Genomic DNA, 25,145 nt, shown 5'->3' with positions numbered 1-25,145 from the left:
AAGTCCTCCATGTGACTTTAATATATGCACATTGAAGTTTGAGAACTTACTAGAATAGAGTATCCCAGTCAGGAGTTACTGGATCAGGTCTGGGGTCCAAGATTATTGGACAGAACCAGGCCCAAGATGAACATTTTTGGATACTTAAATTATCTCAAGCTTATCTGGAGTGCTGTTTTCCATCCACCATTTTCTTGTACCTGAGTGAGATTACAGACATTCTTGAGTTCCAACTTTGCAATGGCCTGGGTGCCTTTGAATTGGTTCGATATGTCAGAAATCACTGTGAAGAGTAGGAATTCATACTTTTAGTTCATTAGACAGAAATGACACTCATAATTTTTCTTGATGAAAAGATCTGAAGCTTATAAAATAATGTTGAGCAAAAGAAGTCAGACACAAAAGTACACATACTGATAATTCCATTTATAGAAGGTATAAAAAAGGCTACACTGATCTACAGTGAAAGAAGTCAGGGTAGGGATTCCCTTTGGGGTTATTGACTGGAAGGAAGCAGGAGGGGGGTCTGCGCTTAAGGTTAATTAATGTTCTGTTTCTTGATCTGGATGTTGTTTACAGGGATGTATTCATTTTCCAGAAATTCATCAAGTTGTACTTTTATATGTGCATTTTCCTGTATATTTAATAAACTTCAATAGAAGACTTTAAAATTGGTACTGGGTCACCAGCAGGGGAAGGTCAGTGTGTAATGACACACTGCTGTGGGTGCTGGGCCTTCACTTCTGGGTGTAAATATACATTTGGTGCAAACACAGGTTCCTGGCACCAGGTCTACTGCATTAAGATAATATGAGCTGTATGGGGGCCACTCTGTTTCTTGATTGGAAAAGACCTCTTGGTTGATAGCATCCCTGATCAGGATTCCCTGTGGATGGGGAAGAAGTGAGGCAGTTACCTATGTGAACTGTGGGCCAGAGTAAATTTCAACATCTGGCTGCTCCAGGAAATGGGAAGTGGGAGGGGTCTGGATTTTCAACCAGGTTAGACTGAGAAACCATGGGAAGTTTGTATAACGGGTGAAGGGGAAGAACCCATTGTTTCACCTATTATTCTGAGCTCTCTGGGTGGATAAGGCCCCAGTTGTGAGCGCTCACCTTTTGCCTGTGCCCTTCTGAGCCCAGATTATAAATCTACAAATAAACTGAGTTTCCTTGGCCTTACTAGCTTATGGAAGTAGATGGAGTCTCAGTTAAAGAATTAGCTTAAATTTCACCAGCTCTTGCCCACATTTGCTCACAGAGGAATTCCAGCCTCATGTAAAATAGCCCAATTGTGTCTAAAGTCCCCGGTAGGTCACAAACCCATCTGTTTTTGCCACCTCTCAGTTCTTCATTACTTATTTGAAGCCCCATCTTTGGGTACTTTGCCCGCCAGGAAGACTAAGAAGTACTTACCCCTTCCCCGCCCCCCAACAACCCACTGCTGCTTTGCCCACCATAGGAATGTTGATAAAGGTGGCAAGGGTGTTAGCTCCTGACCCCTTAAAGGCCTCAACCATGGAGGTGCCCACCCATGTTCCAGACAAGTCTGAATCTCCATTTGAGCTTAAGGTAACACATACCTGCTGAATACATGGTGCCCTGGGTCCCACGTTGGTGTGATCTGAAAGCAGGCCCTGGCTGCTGTTAACATTCCATGGCTCAATTTGGGGGTTGGTGACGGCTAAGGGCATAGGGCTGGGCTTGAATGGCTCCCCTGTTGCTGAGGGACAATGGTGTTTTCCAGAGGTGCTTGCTTCGATCAGGAAGTGCCAGGCACAACTGCTCCCTCTGGTGGTCTGTGCCTTCCACCAGTGGAGACAGGGAGGTCAGCTTCAGCAGTCTCGCGCCATTCATATCTCTTAGAACTATTCCTGAGTGCAGGGTATTTAAAAGACAGTTTCTGCATCAGACAAACCCAAAATGAGGAACGTCCTATTAAAAATGCTAATGCCAAACAAGATGAAGTATGCTTGTGGAAATGTTCCAGATTAAAGGAGGCTAAAGAGACATGATATAAAAGCAATACTTCACCCTAGACCAGACCCTGTGATAGAGGAAATGCTATAAAATACCGATTATTGGGTCAACAGACAACATTAAAGTACAAATAGTAGATTAGCTAATAGTATTATATCGATATGAAATTTACTGAAGCTGTTAACTATACTGCGATGTAGAGAAATGTCTATTCTTAGGAAATGCATGCTGAAGTACTTAGTCATGAAGGGCCATGATGTATGTAATTTACCTTCATATGGTCCACACACACACATTTATGAGAGAGTGCACATATGCAAACAATAAAGCAATTGGGGTAAAATGTTAGCAATAGATCAATCTGGTAAAGGGTATACAAATGTTCTTTATATTACTTTTAATTTTGCAACTTTTCTATAAATTTAAAATTATTTCCAAATAAAAATGTTATAAAAATGTTAGACAGCTTCTGCGCAAGCAGTCAGAATCTGGTGGCACATGCCTGACTGAACTCTTCCTGTGGCACAGATGAGAAATGAGGAGAACATTAGCTGTCTTCCCCAGGACTACCAGACACACTCAAAAGGTAGTCAGATACCCTGCATAAAGTTGCCCAGTAGCGTCCAATGCTACTCATTTCTTGATCTCCACCATCCTACAAGATACAGAAAAATAACACTTTGTACATTTTCTCCTGAGGTTTATGGGCCCTGGGTATTAGCAAAAATGTAGTTATGAAAGGAAGGTGTATTGGCTCATTCATCCATCCAGTAAATGTTTTAGGTATCTACTACTATGTGCCAGGAGCTGTGCTAGGGGCTGAGGATGCAGCCCAGGAGGAGACACAACCCCAGTCCTAAAAAGGCCCATGAGCTAGTGGGGATGCACCCATAACTACATAAATAAATGTGTATTTCAAAATGAGTTGACCACAAAGTAGATTCGGGAAGCCCTGGGGGAGCCCAGCTTTTTGCCAGAGCCAGTGGGTCCATGAGACTATGGGTCTGATAAACATTCAATTTCCTCCCAGGATTTTCTAGGTTATAAGCACTTTTGTACCTGATGCTGAGAAGAGAAGGAACCCCAGTGCTTGCCCCATCCTGGGTGTGTCCCATCTGTTTTGGCTTAGCTCTCTGGCCCTCTGTGAGAGTCAGGGAGGAGGCCAACATGCCATTTCATCGATATGCCTGCACTAGTGGACAAGCGAGCTTTGGAAAACAGTTTTTCTACTCATCTGTGCCTGCAGGTGAGTGTAACAGTCACACCCATAATGCTTGTGGAAGGCAAATGCTTGTGTTCCACCAAACACCCTCCTGGCAGACAACTGGCCCTGAGAGTCCCATCACAGGGGTGCCAAGTCATGAAAACAACATGACAGTCTTATAAAGGGACAGAATAATGACTTTGGGGGACAGCTGTGGTTCTCCCTCCAATCCTGGGTGTGGCACAGACTGTGATGCCCTGTACACAGGGACAATAGTGGAGTCCACTGCCTTGGGGCTCCACACAGTGTTGGGGAGGGAGTTATAAGAGATAATGTGTGTGACTGCATGTGACATGATGTGTGTCCATTCTGTCCACGGGTCTCAGATAGGACTGAACCTCACTTCTGATGCATTCTGGTCCTGATCCAAAGAAGTTTCAGATCCAACAAACTTTTACTGAGCCCCTACAAAGTTCCAAGCCTTTTACTTTATACTTTGACACATTTTATATCATTTAATCTTTAACAATAACCCTTTAAGGTAGGAATTATCTGCATTGTACAGATGAGAAAACAATCGCAAAGAGGTTCATTGATTTGCTCAAGTATATCATACAGCTTTTTTTTAAAACACTCACACACTATACTCTTAGCTGAGGCCTGTCTGTGTTGGTTGCTTATCTTACAGTATTTGTCTTCTCTACTTCCAGAGCAATTGCTCCCCTTCTACAAGCCCCCTTTTTTCTTCTCTTTTCACTAGCCCATGTGGGCTTTTTTTGTGTGTTAATACTGCATTTAATAGCACAAAAAAATCACGAATACACAGAAACTGGCAAAGGTGTCAATGAGATATCCCTGCCTCCTCCACTTTTCTGCTTTCATGCCCATATTTGTAATAGGCTACATTTGTATAAACTTTTCTTTTTCCCACCAAACATATGTTATGTGATTGGTCAGTTGAAGCTGAAAACACCCATGGAGAAAGATGTTTTACGGTTACAAGGGCACCCCCCCACCACCACCCCCCTCCCACCCCACACTTTCCCACACAATCTTTTGGAGGAATATAGGATATGTACCAGTGTCAGGATTTCCCTGCTCCTGCCTTCCTCACCCAGAGCACTGCTGTCATTAATTTTCCTTTGAGTGATTGCTTAGACTAGAGCCTCCTCCCACCCCATATATTTCTCTTCCAATCAGGACCTTTTAGACACTGGGTACTGTTCAATTCTTACTCTGGTAGGCCCATGGGCCATGCAAGTAGGTCCTTTAAATCGCGATGCCAGTTGCCATATGGGTGTTGTCACCTTCTGTTCCAGGTAGGTCTGTGTGTCACTTCAATAGGCTTGTGTATTCATTTCTTTCACTTTTTCTGACTCATGTTCGAGGACCTGTTTGTGATAGAACAGTAAATACCCTTCACTGTCCAGAACGTCCTTAATACTGGCCTTGGTGATGACGGCATCATCACACTTGAACCACTGGTCCTTGTGGTGCCGGATGAAGCTGGTGTAGTGGCCACTCTCCAAGGTTCCTTGGTGATTAACCACAGCAAACAAGGAATACTTATTCTCGTCGTTTCCACTATTGGTTGGAAGCTGCAACTGTCCGTTCATCCTGCTCTCTTTACTTGAGGCCATAAACGGTGTCATATCCAGCTCCAGAGGAAAGGATATGTATGTAGTGATCTTGCGCCTCTGTTTGGCTGAGTGTTCAAACCGTTTGAAATGAAAACAGGCAACAACAGGTAGTTTATTCATTGTGAGCTGTTTGGTAGATTCCTGGTAGCTTTGGCAACTACCACATTTGATTTTGGCACTGCTTCCTAAGTGCTCTGGCCTTGTAAACCTTCGCAAGCAGTCCGTGAGGGTGGTGATTCCCGGTATGTGGCTTTCCCCATTCACACTGCTCTCCCTCCCGGGGCTCATTGGCCAGAAGGAGGTACAAGAGCCAGGCAAGTCCAAACTGATGTCCCAGCAAGGGTCTATAGTGGTGGAGACGCCATGGCAGGCTTGACAGGTGACATCAGACTGCAGGCCACCAGTGAAGATCTGGTCTATGATGCAGTTACAGTGGTTGGGATTGTTGGCGGCCTTCCCAGCATCATCACCTTTGCAGTGCCTGTGCAGGACATCCAGCGCTGCAATGAGGAACTCGTGGGCATCCTGCTGCCTGTACCCTGCTAAATGCCGTGCATGTATCCATACCAGGTGCAGTAATTTATAGGGAACGTGAGGAGTTGGGTTTCCAGAATACAACTCGCGAAAAAGCGAAGACATCTCACAGACCAGACACAACTCAGGACTTGGCATTTCACATCTGTGCCGGTCAGAGAGAAAGAAATCTCTCAGTATGGGAGTGTGGGTAAGGGCCTGGACGATGCAGTTCATGAAGCACGTGTTGCCAAGATTGATAAGTCCTCTTAAACCAATGGTAAAGCTAGAGGCGATTCGTCTTCTCCTTGGGTTGTGTCCCAGCAGTTCCAGCTCAGGTTTGGTGGTCTCCCAGGTTGGATATTTCTCACCGGGTCCTGGTATTGAATACTGCTGGTGAGAAATCTCGGTTGAGGTGGAGGCTTGTAATTTCAAAGCTTCTCCTTGCTCTTCTTTGGCAATTTGCTCAATGTCTTTGTCATACACATAGTCCTTACACATAAAGCAGTATATACCTCCATAATAAAGGTCTACAGCTAAGTTGTGTTGTTTTGTCTCGGCGTGCTCATGAATGTGTTTCTCTGTGAAGCAGCCAAAGAAGACACAGGAAAGGCAAGAGTGGAGTCTGTTCAAATGGGTGCCGCACACATGGCAGATGCACGACTTTGCCTTGCTTTTCCTGGTTTCTGGGGTTCCACACCACACGAAGCACTGGTAGATCACCCGCAGTTCCTGCCTCCAGTTCTCTCCCACCTTAAAGCTGTTCACGTGGGAACAGCCTGGTGGACCCACAGCGAAATCCACATCCAGGCATCCGACCCCAGGGCCGCGCCGGGGCCGGGGCCGTGGCGGGGGCCGTGGCCTAGGCTGCGGTGGGGTACGAAGCCGGGTCTGCGGCCGCGGCCGGGGTCGGCGGCGCGGGGCACGACTGCGCCGCGGAGAAGGATCGGGGGGCCGCGGGGGATCGGAGGGAAGGGTAGGGGGAGGAACCTCGTCGCTGCTGCCGCCACCGACGCTCCGCGCTGGGTTCTCATCCTCCGGCTCCTGTCTCGGCTCCCTCTTCTGCTCCTGCTCCGCCTCCCGTAAAGGCTCGGGTTCGGGCTCCAGCTTGAGTTCAACCCGGCGGCCCGGACCCTCCGCGATCTCCACCTTCCCGGCGGCGTCCACCTTCCCCGCCGCCTCCACCTTCCTCTCCGCCTTCTCCGCTGTATCCCCGGTCTCCGCCTCCTCTACCTCCTCCGCCTCCACTAGCGGCGACTCCTCCCCCTGTTGGCAGGGCTCAGGCGGCCACTGGGCGTGGCGGCGCGGGGGCCACGCAGACCTAGGGTGTCCCCCGCCCGGCCTGAGGGAGCACGGTGGCTGTGACAGCTGGACCCAAAGGGACTTTCACTGAAGGAGGCGGCGGCGGAAGCAGACGACGCGCCCGGGAATCCTCCCGCCGTAGCCCCCTAGCGGAGGCCGGCTCGGCAGCCAGGCCCCGTTTCCCTTAATTCAGTATTTCCCAAACTTGCTTGTTCCACGAGAATCACGTGGGGAATGTGTTAAAATTAAAGATTCCTTGGCTCCACCCGCAGGCCTACTGAATCAGAATCGCAAAGGGAGGTGCTCCGGAACCTGTATCTTTAACTACGGCCCTGGAGGATTCTTATGATCAGGCAAGTTTGGGAAACACAGCTCTAATTCATTGAGGCTGGCGGGAAGGGGGCGGGGACCGCGCAGTCTCTTTAACGCTCTTCCAGTTCTCGGCTCCAATCGCTGCTCTGACCCCTTTCATCGTCTCCTCCCCTCTCCCCGTCCTTCCCTTCGTCCGTGCAGCTTCCCCCGGCACTGCGGGGCCAGGCAAGGGGGTGTAGCTGAGTCCAGAAATGTCTCTAGGGCTGTGAAATATCCCTCAGAGGCCAGCTCCTGAGGAGCCCAGTCAGAGGCTGGGATAGGCCATCATCCCTGCGACCGAGCCTGCCCCCTGCCCGGTCCCAGGCTCCCCTCCCACCCCAGGGACTGCCCTGCCCGATAAGGATGAAGACCCAGTTCCATTCTGGGGCAGGCCTGGACCCCAGGTCCTGAGGGGCTGAGCGCCCAAGGCCTCTGGGCCTGAAGGGGCAAGTCCCTCTGCCCATCTTATCGATGCTCCACAGAATCTGTGTCTGCTCCTCACTTTCTCCTCAGGCTCCCGAGGCTGCGGGTGGGTTGAGGGTTTAGCCGCTGGCCCACTGGCCCAGCAGACACGGAGCAGCCCCGGGGACAGCAGGAGGGACAAGGCACAGCTAGGTCATGCCTGCTGCTGGCCCCTCCCCCCTACCGCTGAGAGAGGGGCCTTAACTACAGGACACCGTCTGGAGACCCTCACGCCCTAGCAGGGTCCCGGGACAGGCAGCAGGTGGGAGTGGGGGGGAAGCAACTTGGGTCTGGGAGCTGCCTGCGGGGAGAGTCGCGGGCCTGGGTCTGAGGGGCTCTGGAGCTCCAGCGCTCAGAGCTGCTGGCAATGGGAAGCCTCCGCAGGTGCCGGTCTCAGGGAGTCAGGACCGGCTCAGAAAAAGTAGATAACCATTGCTCCAGGACCAAAGAGAGTGCTGCAGGAAGAGTCTGTCCCCGAGTCCTGGTGATGGCTGGCCGTGGCCAGTACACGCTGCCCGGCTGGCGGGGCTGTGCTGCGTGATTATGCCCTAGCAGAACTCTCCTCAGTTAGCACCGGATACCACCCCTCCACCCGGCCCCTTCCTCTAGGGAGGGGGTGCGTGCCTGGGCCTCCTGGGGTTAGCAGTAGGAGTTGGTTGTCAGGAACCAGGAGCCTTAAGGAAAGGATGCCTGATTCCCATCGGGTTGCCTCTGTGCTGGTTCTCCCAGGGTGCAGGGAGGGTTAATGCCCCTCAGGTGAAATAGAGGGCACAGTGTCCTCCACAATGTGGGGTTTTGTTCCACACTCCAAGGACAATGGCAGGAGGGGCAGAACACTACCACTGAGGTCCCGGAGCTACCCTGGTGCCCCCCTTCCTATGCCAACCCTTGCTTCAATTCCATGAAGCACCCTTCCAATAAATTCCTGCCCTTTGTGGCCTGCAACCAGAGGAACTACAACTAGCACACCCACTGAAGGAATCCTGCTCCTGCTGCTGAAAATGACTGAGGTCAAAGAACAGTGTGAGGGGTGGGCAGGAGGTACTCTCATCCCACCTCCACAGAGCAACAGACATCAAAGATACTGGAAGATTTCTGCGTATCTGAGACTGTCTACCACTGAAGACTAACCATGGCAACCTGACTGCTTACTGATCAGCCCCTGCAGAAGCCCACAGGTTCAGCATGTTCTGGAAGGTGGAAGTGGGTGGGCCTGCCATCATTCACTCAACAAATGAGACTATTCAACTCCAACTCTAAGCTGAATGTTGTACTAGGAGCTATGGGTAACACTGGCCAAGATCAGGGCTGGGTTCCCCAAAAGGCAGACTAAGGAAGTGTCTAGGTCACTAGCAGAGAAGAGGCACCAAATACAAAAGGATCAAGAAGAAAGTATTGAAAACACTTTGACATTTGATTTTTTAAAGTAATTCTCTTGGGAAAAGTCAGAATTTGGTTGTTCTTCCTTACATTCCCTTCTTGATTGCATGTTTTTGTTTTTGTTTTTACTCTCAATAGTGCAGGAGGTGGGGGTAGGGGAATCAGCATAATTCTTTTGATGCTTCATGCTTGTATGGGTCTGGATCAGTCCTGGGCAAATGTCTGCTAGCTAAAGGCTAGCAGAAAGGTCTGACCTAGGAGACCCCTCCTCATTGCAGTCAGAGACTGCAACAACTCCTACCACAAGGTGGCAAAGGAGTATTTGACACTTCCCAGGATATTGTTTTGTAAGTTTATATAAAACAATTGGTTTACATCAAAATATTGCTGTATAAATATTTTTAACGTTGTGCTCCTTCATGCATTTTTAGGTTGAAATCTAAAATTTTGCATCAAGCATGTCAGCTTCAAATAATAAAATTTCTGACAAATATTAACATTCACAATTATGTCATGATTTTACATGAAACCAGTGAAACCAAGAAACCTTAGTGATTTGAGAGCCACTATCATCTGTTTTCAGAATTCATATCTGAGCTCTCCTTTAACATTTGGAAGTTGTACATTTCCCCTTTTTTCCGAGTTCTTAATTCCATTCTATTCTTCTAATAGAATTTTATCCCAATAATACATACATTTGCACTTGAAATAATTATACTGTTGCATTTCCCTGCAGTTTTTTGTTATTTAAATGCCTTTTAAATGTTCCTGTGATCCTAAAGCTCTAAGCATTGTTTAAAAATATTTACCCTTGGGCAAGGGAAACAAAAGCAAAAATGAACAAGTGGGACTATATCAAACTAAAAAGCATCTGTATAGCAAAGGACACCAGCAGTAGAACAAAAAGACATCCTACAGTATGGGAGAATATATTCATAAATGACATATCCGATAAGGGGTTGACATCCAAATTATATCAAGAGCTCACGCACCTCAACAAACAGAAAGCAAATAATCCAATTAAAAAATAGGCAGAGTAGCTGAACAGACAGTTCTCCAAAGAAGAAATTCAGATGGCCAACAGGCACATGAAATGATGCTCCACATTGCTAATCATCAGAGAAGCAAATTAAAACCACAGTGAGATATCACCTCACACCAGTAAGGATGGCCACCATCTGAAAGACAAACAACAAATGTTGGCCAGGATGTGGAGAAAGAGGAACCCTCCTACACTGCTGGTGGGAATGTATTGTGGAAAGTAGTATGGAGGTTCCTCAAAAAGCTCAAAATAGAAATACCATTTGACCCAGGAATTCCACTCCTAGGAATTTATCCTAAGAATGCAGGAGCTCAGTTTCAAAAAGATATATGCACCCCTATGTTTATCGCAGCACTATTCACAATAGCCAAGAAATGGAAACAACCTAAGTGTCCATCAGTAGATGAATGGATAAAGAAGATGTGGTACATATACAATTAAATATTATTCAGCCATAAGAAGAAAACAAACCCTACCATTTACAACAACATGGATGGAGCTAGAGGGTATTATGCTCAGTGAAATAAGCCAGGAGGAGAAAGACAAGTATCAAATCATTTCACTCATCTGTGGAGTATAAGAGCAAAGCAAAAACTGAAGGAACAAAACAGCGGCGGACTCACAGAACCCAAGAATGGACTAACAGTTACCAAAGGGAAAGGGACTGGGGAGGATGGGTGGGAAGGGAGGGATAAGGGGGAAAAGGGGGCATTATGATTAGATCACATAAGGTAGGTGGGGGGGACACGGGGAAGGCAGTATAACACAGGGAAGACAAGTAGTGATTCCATAGCATCTTACTACACTGATAGACAGTGACTGCAATGGGGTATGTGGTGGGGACTTGATAATAGGGGGAGTCTAGTAACCATAATGTTGCTCATGTAATTGTACATTAATGATACCTAAATATATATACTCTTGCTTGAGTTATGAGAATTACTATTAGAATATGATGGATCAAAACTTGTAAATATATTACAAGTTTTGATAGGTGATTATTAAACATAACAAAAATGTATTAGAAGTAGATAAGTCTTTTTTTTTTTAAAGTGGTGTCTCCATGGATAAATATAAAATGTTACTTGTTGCTAGAATGAGACAGGTTTCAACATCTTACATTTTGTTTGGATAAATGTTAGCACACAGAAACTGCATTTATATAAATAAGCAGATGGGAGTGGACGTTTTGTTTTAGCAATGTCACTCAAGTCTTTGAATCCCTTTGGAGATACATGGGGGTGAATTACACAATGATTTATCTTCAAAATTATTTTTCATGATTTATCAGCTGACAGCTCCATTGTATTCTCCTTTGATTTTTTTGGAAGTCATCTGACTTGAGAAAGGATATGAGCCCTATTCATTTGTCAGAGCAATTTGTTTCTTCACCACTACAGCAGTGTTTGGACCTGTCTCTCTGGTACCCTGAAGATTTAACACCTGGGTAAGATTCAGGATGGGTAAAAGGTATGCTTTTCTTTTGTAAAGTGCAAAAAGGACCATTGAGAAACGGGAGAAGGAAAGTGAGAACCAGCTTGATTCCTCCACCACAAGTGTGTTCTCTGGCAGATCAATTTTAGGAAATACGAAATTTGAGGATGTAGAAATTAATCCCCTTAAAACTCTAAGTGCTTATTTACCCCATGGAAAGTCTTCTTGTACCCCTAAGGCAATGCATACTCCACTTTTAAGGTTACTGGTTTATATTTAGTGGACATCAAGCAGTTGTCTTCAAGTTGGTCTACACATCCAATAAAACCCAAACCCAATAAAAATTCCAGTGAGTTTTTTGGAGGAAACATTTACAAAATTAATAAAGAAAAAAAGGAATTTTCCCCTTTCTCATTACTCCTTCTTCCTCCTGGAAACAAGGATTTAATGACTATTGCTGAGTAACCATTTTGCAACCAAAAGTCTGATTACCTCTGGACCTATTCTTACATGAGAAAAAAAGATACTGTATTTTACTGACTCTAAGAGGTACATCTCTTCATGTTTCAACATCTCTGAAATTTTTGAATGACAGTTATGATTATATTTCGCAGCATTTTCTTTCTGTCTTGGTAGTACATAAAATAATGGTATGTCTTACTGTTGAGAGTGTCTTGGAATCAATGTCACACTTGAAGCATCATCCTATTTGAGCCTTTGTTATTTGGATCCCTCATGTGTAGCTGACAATTTCTAAGTGGTAGCAGTCTTTCTATTTCATTCTTAGTGAAGTCCCAAGTCTTTATCCTGGCCTTTCAAGCCTACCACATCTGGCTTTGGTCCCTTAGACCTCACTTCCCATCAACTCAGCCTTTCCTCAAACAAACTAAATTTTTTCCTTGAATAAGCTAAGCTGGCTCCTGCATCCAAGTCTGTGCCCCTACTGTTTCCTCTGCTTAGAAAGCTCTCCCCCTAGCAATCCCCATGGCTTTCTCCCTCACTTCATATTGCTGCTTCAATGTCACCTTATCTCAGAGTCCTTCCTTGACCTCTATATAAAATAACACCCCGTTCCTGCTTTATTTTCCTGCAAAACACTACCACATGATATATTAAATATTACACACACATACAGTAATGTAAACTCCATGAGAGTAAGATGTTCACTATTCTATTCCTGATGCCTCTTTGGCCCTTAATACATAGTCAAACGTGAAATAAATGAATACATGCTTTTCATTATGAGTGAAGTTGACCATATTTTCATGTTTATTGGCCATTTGTATTACCTTTTTTTGTGAACTGCCTGTCCACATCCTTTGCTTTTTCTTTTGACTTATTAACAATGTTATTTATTAACTTTATTTATAAATTTTACTATAAACTTTAGTTATTTATTTATAACTTACATGGCACTTAAAACATGCCAGAAGTTTTTCTATTAAGTAGGCATAATCCTCACTACAATTTTAAGAAGTAGGTGTTGTTATCGGCCCCATTTTAGAGGTGAGGAAACTGAGGCACAGAGAGATTGAGTAATACCCAAGGTCACACAGCTAGTAAATGATGGACCTGAGATTCAAACCCAACAGTGAGAATCTGGAGTTTGGACTCTTAGTTGTTAAGTTACTAGCCCTTTGTTATAGTCTAGTATATATATACTTTTCCAATTATCATTTGACTGTTGTATGTTATTTCATTTTCTTACCATATGATGTTTAAGATTATTATATAGTCAAGATTCTCAAAATGTTCTTTATAGGTTCTGGATTTCACTTTTTTATATATATTTTTTCTAGTTATAAAGCATAGAGCATGTGCAAAGGTCCTAAGACAAAGAGCAGCTTGATAATTTTAAGAAATGAAAATAAGACCAGAATGGCTTCAGTTTGGTGACCAAGGAGAAAGCGAGTGATAAAATATGAGGAGGAGGATGGAGATGCAGGCAGGAACCAGATCGCCTGGAGCCTTGAAGACCATTCCATTGGATTTTAATAGTATCTCACACGCAATGGAAATCATTGGGATTTAGCAAGGGAATAACAACCTTTGATTTGTGGCTTATATAAAATAATTATAATCAAATAATAACAACAGTAACTAACATTTATTGAGTGATGATGATACACCAGGCACTATTTTATAAATACTTTACTAAGTTATTAAACCTCATAACTTCCTGAGGAAGTAAGTACTAGTAGTTTTTAAATTTTTTGAAGTATAGTTAATATACTATATTCATCTGGTTTCAAATGTACATCACAGTGCTTCAACAGTTCCTGTAATCAATTTATATTCTGATTACAATTTATTGGGCTCTTTCATCCCCCTCCCCTCTGCACCCACCCCAACCCCTCCCACTTAGTAACCACTAGTCAATTCTCAGTGTCTGTAAGTCTACTGTTGTTTTGTTCCTTCTGTTTTGTTGTTTTTATATTCCATAAATAAGTGAAATCATATGGTATTTGTCTTTCTCTACCTGACTTATTTCACTGAGCATAATACCCTCTAGATCTATCCATGTTGTTGCAAATGGCAGGATCTATCTTTATGGAGGAATAATACTCCACTGTGTATATGCACCACTTCTTCTTTATCCGTTCATCTATTGATGGACACTTACGTTGCTTCCATATCTTGGCTATTGCAAATAGTGCAGGAATAAACATAGGGATGCATGTATCTTTCCAAATCACGGATTCTGTTATATTTGGGTAAATTCTTAGGAGTGGAATTAATTACTGGGTCAAATGGTATTTCTATTTTTAGTTTCTTGAGGAACCTCCATACTGCTTTCCAGAGCAGTTGCACCAATTTGCATTCCCACCAACACTCTAGGACGGTTTCTGTTCCTCTGCTCCTCACCAGCATTTGTTGTTTCTTGTCTTTTGGATGGTGGCCATTCTAACCAGTGTGAGGTGATATCTTACTGTGGTTTTAATTTGCATTTCCTTGATGATTAGTAATACTGAGCATCTCTTCATATGCCTATTGGCCATTTGTATTTCTATTTTGGAGAAATGTCTGTTCAGGTCCTCTGTCCATTTTGCAATTGGGTTATTCCTTTTTAGGTGTTGAGGCATATGAGTTCTTTATGTATTTTGGATGTTAACCCCTTATCAGATAAGGTATTTATGAATATATTCTCCCATACGGTAGGAAGCCTTTTTTTCTGCTGAAGGTGTTCTTTGCTCTACAGAAGCTTTTTTGTTTGATGTACTCCCATTTGCTCATTTTTTTATTTCATTTCCATTGCCCGAGCAGATGTGTTCAGGAAAAAGTTGCTCATGTTTATTTCAAAAGATTTTTGCCTACGTTTTCTTCTATGAGTTTTATGGCTTCATGACTTGCATTCAGTTCTTTGATCCATTTTGAGTTTACTTTTGGTTATGGAGTTAGACAATAATCCAGTTTCATTCTCTTACATGTAGCTATCCAGTTTTGCCAACACGAGTTGTTGAAGAGGCTGTCTTTTCTCCTGTGTATATTCATGGGTCCTTTATTGTATATTAATTGACCATATATGCATGGGTTTATATCTGGAATCTCTACTGTGTTCCATTGACCTGTGGGTCTGTTCTTGTGCCAGTACCAAATTATTTTGATTACTGTGGCTTTGTAGTAGAGCTTGAAGTCAGGGAGCATAATCTCCCCAGCTTTGTTCTGCTTTCTCGGGATTGCATTGGCTATTTGGGGTCTTTTGTGGTTGCACATGAATTTTAGAACTACTTCTTCTAGTTCACTGAAGAATGCTGTTGGTATTTTGATAGGGATTGCACTGAATCTGCAAATTGCTTTGGGCAGGATGGCCATTTTCACAATACTAATTCTTCCTATCCATGAACATGGACTAGATTTCCATTTATTGGTATCTTCTTTAATTTCTCTCATGAGTGTCTTGTAGTTCTCAGAGTAAAGGGTTTTTACCTACTTGGTTAGGTGTATTTCTAGTTATTTTACTCTTTTGATGCAATTGTAAACAGAGTTGTTTTCCTGGTTTCTCTTTCTGCTAGTTCATTGTTAGTATATAGGAATGTGACAGATTTCTGTGTATTTCTTTTATTAAGGTATTATTGATATACACTCTTATGAAGGTTTCACATGAAAAAACAATGTGGTTACTACACTCACCCATATTATTGTGTCCCCCACATACCCCATTGCAGTCACTGCCCACCAGTATAATAAGATGCCACAGAGTCACTATTTGCCTTCTCTGTGCTACACTGTCTTCCCCATAATCCCACCAACACCATGTGTGCCAATCATAATACCTCTCAATCCCCTTCACCCTCCCTCCACACCCACCATACCCCACCCCTCTCCTTTGGTAACCACTAATCCCTTCTTGGAGTCTATAAGTCTGCTGTTGTTTTGTTCCTTCAGTTTTGCTTCATTGTTATACTCCACAACTGAGGGAAACCATTCAGTACTTGTTTTTCTCTGCCTGGCTTATTTCACTTAATATAATATCCTCTAGCTCCATCCATGTTGCAAATGGTAGGATTTGTTTCTTTCTTATGGCTGAATGGTATTCCATTGTGTATATGTACCACATCTTCTTTATCCACTCAGTGTAGGAGAGTTCCCCTTTCTCCACATCCTCGCCATCCTTTGTTGTTCTTAGTCTTTTCAATACTGGCCATCCCAACTGGTGTAAGGTGATATCTCATTGTTTTTTTTGTTTGGATTTCCCTGATAATTAATGATGTGGAGCATCTTCTTATGTGCCTGTTGGCCATCAGAACTTCTTCTTTGGAGAATTGTCTTTTCATATCCTCCACCCATTTTTTAATAGGGTTGTTTGCTTTTGAAGGGTTGAGGTGTGTGAATTCTTTACATATTTTGGATGTTAGCCCCTTGTCAGATATGTCCTTTACAAATATATTCTCCTATACTGTAGGATGACTTTTTGTTCTCTTGATTGTGTCCTTTGCCTTACAGAAGCTTTTTAGTTTCATGTAGTCCCATTTGTTCATTTTTGCTTTTGTTTCCCTTGCCAGAGGGGAGACATTATGGACAAAGTTGCTCATGTTTATATTAAGCAGATTTTTGCCTATGTTTTCTTCTAAGAGTTTTATGGTTTCATGACTTACATTCAGGTCTTTGATCCATTTCAAGTTTACTTTTGTGTATAGGGTTACACAGTAATCCAGTTTCATTCTCTTGCATGTAGCTGCCAGTTTTGCCAACACAAATTGTTGAAAAGGCTGTCATTTCCCCATTGTATGTCCATGGCTCCTTTATCATATATTAATTGACCATATATACTTGGATTTATATCTAGGCTCTCTAGGCCATTCATTGGTCTATGGGTCTGTTCTTGTGGCAGTACCAAATTGTCTTGGTTATTGTGGCTTTGTAGTAGATGTTGAAGTTGGGGAGCATAATCTCACAGCTTTATTCTTCCTCCTCAGGATTACATTGGCTATCTGGGGTCTTCTGCGGTTCCATATGAATTTCAGAACTATTCCTCAAGTTCATTGAGGAATGCTGTTGGTATTTTGATAGGGATTGCATTGAATCTGTAGATTGCTTTAGGCAGGATGGCCATTTTGACAATATTAATTCTTCCTATCCATGAGCATGGGATGTATTTCCATTTATTGGTATCTTCTTTAATTTCTCTCAAGTGTGTCTTATAGATTCTAGGGTATAAGTCTTTCACTTCCTTGGTTAGGTTTATTCCTAGGTATCGTGTTCTTTTTGATGCAATTGTGAATGGAATTGTTTTCCTGATTTCTCTTTCTGCTAGTTCATCATTAGTGAATAGGAATGCAACAGATTTCTGTGTATTAATTTTGTATCCTGCAACTTTGCTGAATTCAGATATTAGATCTAGTAGTTTTGGAGTGGATTCTTTAGGGTCATCTGCAGTGACAGTTTAACTTCTTCTTTACCAATCTACATGCATTTTATTTCTTTGTGTTGTCTGATTGCCATGGCAAGGACCTCCCAGAACTCTGCTGAATAAAAGTGGGGACAGTAGGCATCCTTGTCTTGTTCCCAATCTTAAAGGAAAAGCTTTCAGCTTCTCGCTGTTAAGTATAAGGTTGGCTGTGGGTTTGTCATATATGGCCTTTATTATGTTGAGGTACTTGCCATCTGTACCCATTTTGTTGAGAGTTTTTATCATGAATGAATGTTGAATTTTGTCTAATGCTTTTTCAGCATCTATGGAGATGATCATGTGGTTTTTCTCCTTCGTTTTGTTGATGTGATGAATGATGTTGAGGGATTTTTGAGTGTTGTACCATCCTTGCATCCCTGGAATAAATCCTACTTGATCATGATGGATGATCTTTTTTATGTATCTTTGAATTCAGTTTGCTAAGATTTTGTTGAGGATTTTTGCATCTATATTCACCAGGAATGTTGGTCTGTAATTTTCTTTTTGTTGGCGCCCTTGCCTGGTTTTGGTATTCGAGTGATGTTGGCCTCATTGAATGAGTTTGGAAGTACTCCCTCTTCTTCTACTTTTTGGAAAACTTTAAGGAGGATGGGTATTCAGTCTTCACTAAATGTTTGATAAAATTCAGCGGTAAAGCCAACTGGTCCAGGAGTTTTGTTCTTAGGCAGTTTTTTTTAATACCAATTCAATTTTGTTTCTGGTAGTTAGTCTGTTCTGATTTTCTGTTTCTTCCTGGGTCAGCCTTGGAAGGTTGTATTTTTCTAGAAAGTTGTCCATTTCTTCCATGTTATCCAGTTTTTTAGCATATAAGTTTTCATACTATTCTCTATTAATTCTTTGTATTTCTGTGCTGTCCGTAGTGATTTTTCCTTTCTCATTTCTGATTCTGTTTGTGTAGACTCTCTTGCTTTCTTCATAAGTCTGGTGAGGGATTTATCTATTTTGTTTTTTTCCTCAAAGAACTAACTCCTGCTTTCATTGATTCTTTCTATTGTTTTATTCTTCTCGATTTTATTCATTTATGCTCTAATCTTTATTATGTCCTTCATTCTACTGACTTTAGGCCTCATTTTTTCTTCTTTTTCTACTTTCATTAATTGTGAGTTTAGGCTGTTCATATGGGACTGTTCTTCTTTCCTGAGGTAGGCCTGTATTGCAACATACTTCCCTCTTAGTATGGCCTCCAGTGCATACCACAGATTTTGTGTTGTTGAATTATTGTTTTCGTTCATTTCCATATATTGCTTGATCTCTGCTTTAATTTGGTCATTGATCTGTTGATTATTTAGGAGGATGTAGTTAAGCCTCCTTGTGTTTGTGAGCTTTTTCATTTTCTGTGCATAATTTATTCTAGTTTCGTATCTTTGTGGTCTGAGAAGCTTGTTGGTACAATTTCTATCTTTATTAATTTACTAAGGCTCTTTTTGTGACCTAGTAAATGATCTACTCTTGAAAATGTTCCATGTGCACTTGAGAAAAATGTGTATCCTGCTGCTTTTGGGTGGAGTGTTCTGTAGATGTCTGTTAGGTCCATCTCTTCTAATGTGTTGTTCACTGCCTCTGTCTCCTTACTTATTTTCTGTCTGGTTGATCTGTCCTTTGGAGTGAGTGGTGTGTTGAAGTCTCCTTAAATGAATGCATTGCATTCTATTTCCTCCTTCAATTCTGTTAGTATTTGGTTCACATATGTAGGTGCTCCTATGTTGAGTGCATAGATATTTATAATGGTTATATCCTCTTGTTGGACTGACCCCTTAATCATTATATAATGTCCTTCTTTGTCTCTTGTGACTTTCCTTGTTTTAAAGTCCATTTTGTTTGATACAAGTACTGCAACTCCTGCTTTTTTCTCCCTAGTAGTTGCATGGAACATCTCTTTCCATCTGTTCACTTTTAGTGTGTGTATGTCTTTCAGTTTGAAGTAAGTCTCTGGAAGGCAGCATATAGATGGGTCTTGTTTTTAATCCATTCAGTGACACTGTGTCTTTTCATTGATGCATTCTGACCATTTACATTTAGGGTAATTATTGATAGGTATGTACTTATTGCCATTGCAGGCTTTAGATTTGTGGTTACCCAAGGTTCAAGGGCAACTTCTGTACTAAGGGTCTAACTTAACTCCCTTAGTACACTATTACAAACAAAATCTAAAGGTTCTTTTTTTCCTCCTTTTTCTTCCTCCTCCAGTCTTTATATATTAGTATCATATTGTATACTCTTTGTCTCTCCCTTGATTGACTTTGTGGGTAGTTGATTTTATTTTGCATCTGCTTAGTAATTAGTTGTTCTATGTTCTTTATTGTGGTTTTATTTCCTCTGGTGACAGCTATTTAGCCTTAGGAATACTTCCATCTATACAACCTCTCCACAATACACTGTTGAGATGGTTTGTGGGAGGTAAATTCTCTCAGCTTTTGCTTATCTGGAAATTGTTTTATCCCTCCTTCAAATTTAAATAATACTCTTGCTGGGTAGAGTGTTCTTGTTTCTAGGCCCTTCTGCTTCATTGTATTAAATATATCATGCCACTCCCTTCTGGCCTGTAAGTTTTCTGTTGAGAAATCTGATGATAGGCTGATGGATTTTCCTTTGTATGTAATCTTTCTCTCTCTCTCTCTAGCTGCTTTTAAAGGTCTTTCTTTATCCTTGATCTTTGACATTTTAATTATTATATGTCCTGATGTTGTCTTCCTTGGGTCCCTTGTATTGGGAGATCTATGCACCTCCATGGCCTGAGAGACTATCTCCTTCCCCAGGTTGGAAAAGTTTTCAGCAATTAACTCCTCAAAGACACTTTCTGTCCCTTTTTCTCTCTCTTCTTTTTCTCATACCCCTATAATGTGAATATTGTTCTGTTTGGATTGGTCGCACAGTTCTCTCAGTATTCTTTCATTCCTCGAGATCCTTTTTTCTCTCTGTACCTCAGGTTCTTTGTATTCCTGTTCTCTAATTTCTATTTCATTTACCATCTCCTTTACTTTATCTAATCTGCTTTTAAATCCTTCCATTCTATTTTTCATTTCAGATATTGCATTCCTTTCTGATGGAATCTCCATCCAGAATTCGTCCCTGAGGTCTTGAATATTTTTCTGTACCTCCATGAGCATGTTCCTGATTTTAATTTTGAAATCTCTTTCAGGAAGATTGATGAGTTCAGTTTCACTTGGCCCTTTTTCTGGTGTTTTTGGTATTTTGGTTTGAACCAGTTTCCTTTGACATTTTATATTTATTTGTATGTGGCACCCTCTATTGCCCAGAATCTCTACTCTCTGTAGCTGCTCAGCCCCTGGAGCAATGTCAGGGGTCACAGGGGAGTGGTGCTGGTGCCTCGGGGGAGGAAGGAGCTGTGTCCTGCTTCTGGCTGCTGTGTCTGTCTCCACTTCCAGAACCAGTGGGCCGAACACACAAGTGTAAACCTCTGTACTTTGCATTTGTAGGTGCCATAGGTGCCGCCTCCTAGTGATTGGTCTGATGCAGGGCAGGGGCTGCAGGTTTGCAAGCCAGTGCAGGTTGGCAGGGAAGAAGCCACAGCAGGTGTATATCAGGGTGGGGGGCCTTGGAGCTGGTAGCCAGCTAGGGGGATGAAGCACCTGAAACTCCTCAGAGTTCTCAACCTGCTGGGCAGAATGTGCCCAGACAATTTCGTCCACCTGTCCTTTCTCCTGAGCAGCAAGCTCTGTGCAATCCTTGCCCCTTTCACAGTCCTCTCCCTGTTAGGAAGTCTCTCAGACTTCCCACCTTCCTTTTGTCCCAGAGCGGCCAGTTGTGGATATGTGTTTTCCACAAGCAGCTGGAATCCAAGTCTCTCCAAGAATTCTGCCTGTCTTAGCTTTCCAACCACACTAATGTCCACAGCACCATGTAATATCAGTTCGTGCTCCCAGAGAAGATCTCCAGGGATGGGTGTTCAGCAGTCCTAGGCCTACACCCACTCCCTGCTCCTTTTCTCTTCCTCCTGCTTCTAAGCACTGCTTTGGTACATTAACCTGTTCCATGAGGTCTGTTCTTTTCTCCAGGTGTATGCAGTCTGGCACAGCCTTCTTTCCTGTTGCTCTTTCAGAATTACTTATATTAATTATATTCTCATTCTATATTTGGTTTTGGGAGGAGGCCTCTGTCTCATCTCTCATGCCACCATCTTGAAGTAAACAGTATTTACAGAAACATTATAAACGTATTTAATTTTTTCTTTCTGAAAAACAAATATTTCCTAGCTCTGTCCACAGAAAAGACATAGCAACAATGGCAACCTTATAGTAAAAAGTACACCTAATGCCCAGATTGTGTTCTCTAAATACATTTCCTACCAAAAGAGCCATCTTCTTTGATGAAATGGTTGTTTATGGGTCTGTTACAGGATATGTACCAAATGAGCCTGGGATATCTTGTTTGCCAAAAAGCAAAGGAGATATCAAAGGCTAATGTAGTTATATCAAAAGAACACAGGATCCAAGATAAAGGGGAGTTCCCACTTGCCTATATATTTGGACAATTAGAGCATCAAAAAATCTGCAATTAATCAAGAAGTAAATGTCTGAAATACATGAGTTCATAACGACATTAAAAAACATTGGTCACCCCTGGGTGATGCTAGGGCACCAAATTAATATTATTATTATTATTATTATTATTTTTGTAGATAATTATTTTTTATTGAAGGGTAGTTGACACACAGTATTACATTACATTAGTTTCAGGTGTACAACATAGTGATTCAACATTTATATACGTGATAATTCTAGGTACCAGCTATCACCATACCAAGATGTTACAATATTTTGACTATATTCCTTATGCTATACATTACATCCCGGTTACTTATTTATTATACAATTGGAAGTGTGTACTTTTTTTTTGTTGTTTGTGAGGGTATCTCTCATATTTATTAATCAAATGGTTGTTAACAACAATAAAATTCTGTATAGGGGAGTCAATGCTCGATGCACAATCATTAATCCACCCCAAGCCTAATTTTCGTCAGTCTCCAATCTTCTGAGGCATAACAAACAAGTTCTTACATGGAGAACAAATTCTTAAATAGTGAATAAGTTACATAGTGAACAGTACAAGGGCAGTCATCACAGAAACTTTCGGTTTTGCTCATGCATTATGAACTATAAACAGTCAGTTCAAATATGAATACGCATTTGATTTTTATCCTTGATTTATATGTGAATACCACATTTCTCTCTTTATTATTATTATTTTTAATAAAATGCTTAAGCGGTAGGTAGATACAAGATAAAGGTAGAAAACACAGTTTAGTGTTGTAAGAGAGCAAATGTAGATGATCAGGTGTGTGCCTGTTGACTATGTGTTAATCCAAGCTAGACAAGGGCAATAAAACATCCACGTATGCAGAAGATTTCTCTCAGAACAGGGGGGGTAAGGTTCTAAGCCTCACATCTGTTGATCCCCAATTTCTCACCTGATGACCCCCCTGCGACTGTGCCTGTCTTAGGTTGTTCCTCCCTTGAGGAATCTTACCCGTCTCTGGCTAACCAGTCATCTTCCGGGGCCATACAGGGAAATGTAAAGTTGGTAAGTGAGAGAGAAGCCTTATTGTTTGAAATGGTTAGCTTTTTATTTCTTTGCATATTTATGCCCTGTAGCTTCCATGCCCAGCATTTGTCTTGAGGTATCTTTACCACTTGGAAGAATTATGATACTCGGTAAATTTGATATGAGGCACGAATTCTATTTAAGGGTTGTAATTAGGAAGGAAGAAGAAAAGCTATAGAAGTAGCAGGCGGAAGAAAACATGGGAAGATTGATTATTTCTTTGACATATCTTCTTGTAGAGTAACTTCAGCATGTATAGGTTTTAAGCTACTACTTAAATTGCACACACACATTAACATAATAGGAGTATAGTTACATAACTAAAGCATACCTGTAATTACCAGCCATCTCCAGTGAAACCAAGAAAACCAGTTAGGCACCTTAGGCATTTGTGAAAACTTATCTATGATATGGTGGATATTGTCCAACTGAACTTGAACAGTCTGAGAGAAATCAGACAATTTAAAACAACCCATTCCTGGGGAATGTTCACATCCCATATGTTCTTTTAACAGTAAATAGTCTGTAGTTGTAAGATTATGGAGTGCTACAATTTGCACTTCTCCTAATTCTTGATTGACTTCCAACAGTATAGATACAGTCAAATTTGTTGTTTTACTGTATGCACAGGCCAGCTTAGATATCTCCTTCCTCATTCCCATGGCAAGTCCAGGAACTGGTGGGATGAGTGCATCTACAGCTGTAGCAGTGCGTGGATCTTTGTTGGACTTTTTTGATGATCATCTTCTGGCATGAGTCTTCCAGAGAGTGCTGATGTTGGAAGTTCTTTTTCATATCGTATCTTAGTTCATTTTCGGGGTAGCCCAATTAGGCTTTGATCCTCTGTATAAACACAAACAGACCCTTTGCCTACACTTTTATATGCCCTTTATACCCTTGTGTAGAACTCATTGGAGGTTACCACAGAGGAACTGCCTTTTTTTTTTTTGGTATCACTAATCTACACTTACATGACGAATATTATGTTTACTAGGCTCTCCCCTATACCAGGTCCCCCCTATTAACCCCTTTACAGTCACTGTCCATCAGCATAGCAAAATGTTGTAGAATCCCTACTTGCCTTCTCTGTGTTGTACAGCCCTCCCTTTTCTCCCACCCCTCCATGCATGCTAATCTTAATACCCCCCTACTTCTCCCCCTCTTTTCCCTCCCTACCCACCCATCCTCCCCAGGCCCTTTCCCTTTGGTAGCTGTTAGTCCATTCTTGAGTTCTGTGATTCTGCTGCTGTTTTATTCCTTCAGTTTTTCCTTTGTTCTTATATTCCACAGATAAGTGAAATCATTTGGTATTTCTCTTTCTCCGCTTGGCTTGTTTCACTGAGCATAATACCCTCCAGCTCCATCCATGTTGCTGCAAATGGTAGGATTTGCCCTTTTCTTATGGCTGAGTAGTATTCCATTGTGTATATGTACCACATCTTCTTTATCCATTCATCTATCGATGGACATTTAGGTTGCGTCCAATTCTTGGCTATTGTAAATAGTGCTGCGATAAACATAGGGGTGCACTGATCTTTCTCATACTTGATTGCTGCATTCTTAGGGTAAATTCCAAGGAGTGGAATTCCTGGGTCAAATGGTATTTCTATTTTGAGCATTCTAAGGAACCTGCATACTGCTTTCCACAATGGTTGAACTAACTTACATTCCCACCAGCAGTGTAGGAGGGTTCCCCTTTCTCCACAGCCTCGCCAACATTTGTTGTTGTTTGTCTTTTGGATGGCAGCCATCCTTAAAGGTGTGAGGTGATACCTCATTGTAGTTTTAATTTGCATTTCTCTGATAATTAGCGATGTGGAGTGTCTTTTCATGTGTCTGTTGGCCATCTGTATTTCTTTTTTGGAGAACTGTCTGTTCAGTTCCTCTGCCCATTTTTTAATTGGGTTATTTGTTTTTTGTTTGTTGAGGGGTGTGAGCTCTTTATATATTCTGGACGTCAAGCCTTTATCGGATGTGTCATTTTCAAATATATTCTCCCATACTGTAGGGTTCCTTTTTGTTCTATTGATGGTGTCTTTTGCTGTACAGAAGCTTTTCAGCTTAATATAGTCCCACTTGTTCATTTTTGCTGTTGTTTTCCTTGCCCGGGGAGATATGTTCAAGAAGAGGTCACTCATGTTTATGTCTAAGAGGTTTTTGCCTATGTTTTCTTCCAAGAGTATAATGGTTTCATGACTTACATTCAGGTCTTTGATCCATTTTGAGTTTACTTTTGTATATGGGGTTAGACAATGGTCCAGTTTCATTCTCCTACATGTAGCTGTCCAGTTTTGCCAGCACCATCTGTTGAAGAAACTGTCATTTCGCCATTGTATGTCCATGGCTCCTTTATCAAATAATAATT

At 42.0% G+C, this 25,145-nt stretch overlaps 1 protein-coding gene across 1 annotated transcript; it reads right to left on the bottom strand.

Moving 5' to 3' along the window:
- Window positions 1–4,207: 4,207 nt before the first annotated feature.
- USP27X (ubiquitin specific peptidase 27 X-linked) lies at window positions 4,208–6,083 on the bottom strand. Its single transcript, XM_036916866.2, has one exon. The coding sequence runs from the start codon at window positions 5,835–5,837 to the stop codon at window positions 4,521–4,523; it is 1,317 nt and encodes a 438-aa protein (XP_036772761.2). The 5' UTR covers window positions 5,838–6,083; the 3' UTR covers window positions 4,208–4,520.
- Between the last annotated feature and the right edge of the window lie 19,062 nt (window positions 6,084–25,145).

Source organism: Manis pentadactyla, chromosome X, assembly GCF_030020395.1.
Source record: "Manis pentadactyla isolate mManPen7 chromosome X, mManPen7.hap1, whole genome shotgun sequence".
Classification (NCBI taxonomy): domain Eukaryota; kingdom Metazoa; phylum Chordata; class Mammalia; order Pholidota; family Manidae; genus Manis; species Manis pentadactyla.
The sequence above is the reverse complement of the archived record's forward strand: the minus strand, read 5'-3'. Positions and strand labels throughout refer to the sequence as shown.

Bases quoted from the DNA above. Each gene is read 5' to 3' on its own strand.
- USP27X (XM_036916866.2), bottom strand. From the start codon at position 5,837: ATGTGTAAGGACTATGTGTATGACAAAGACATTGAGCAAATTGCCAAA.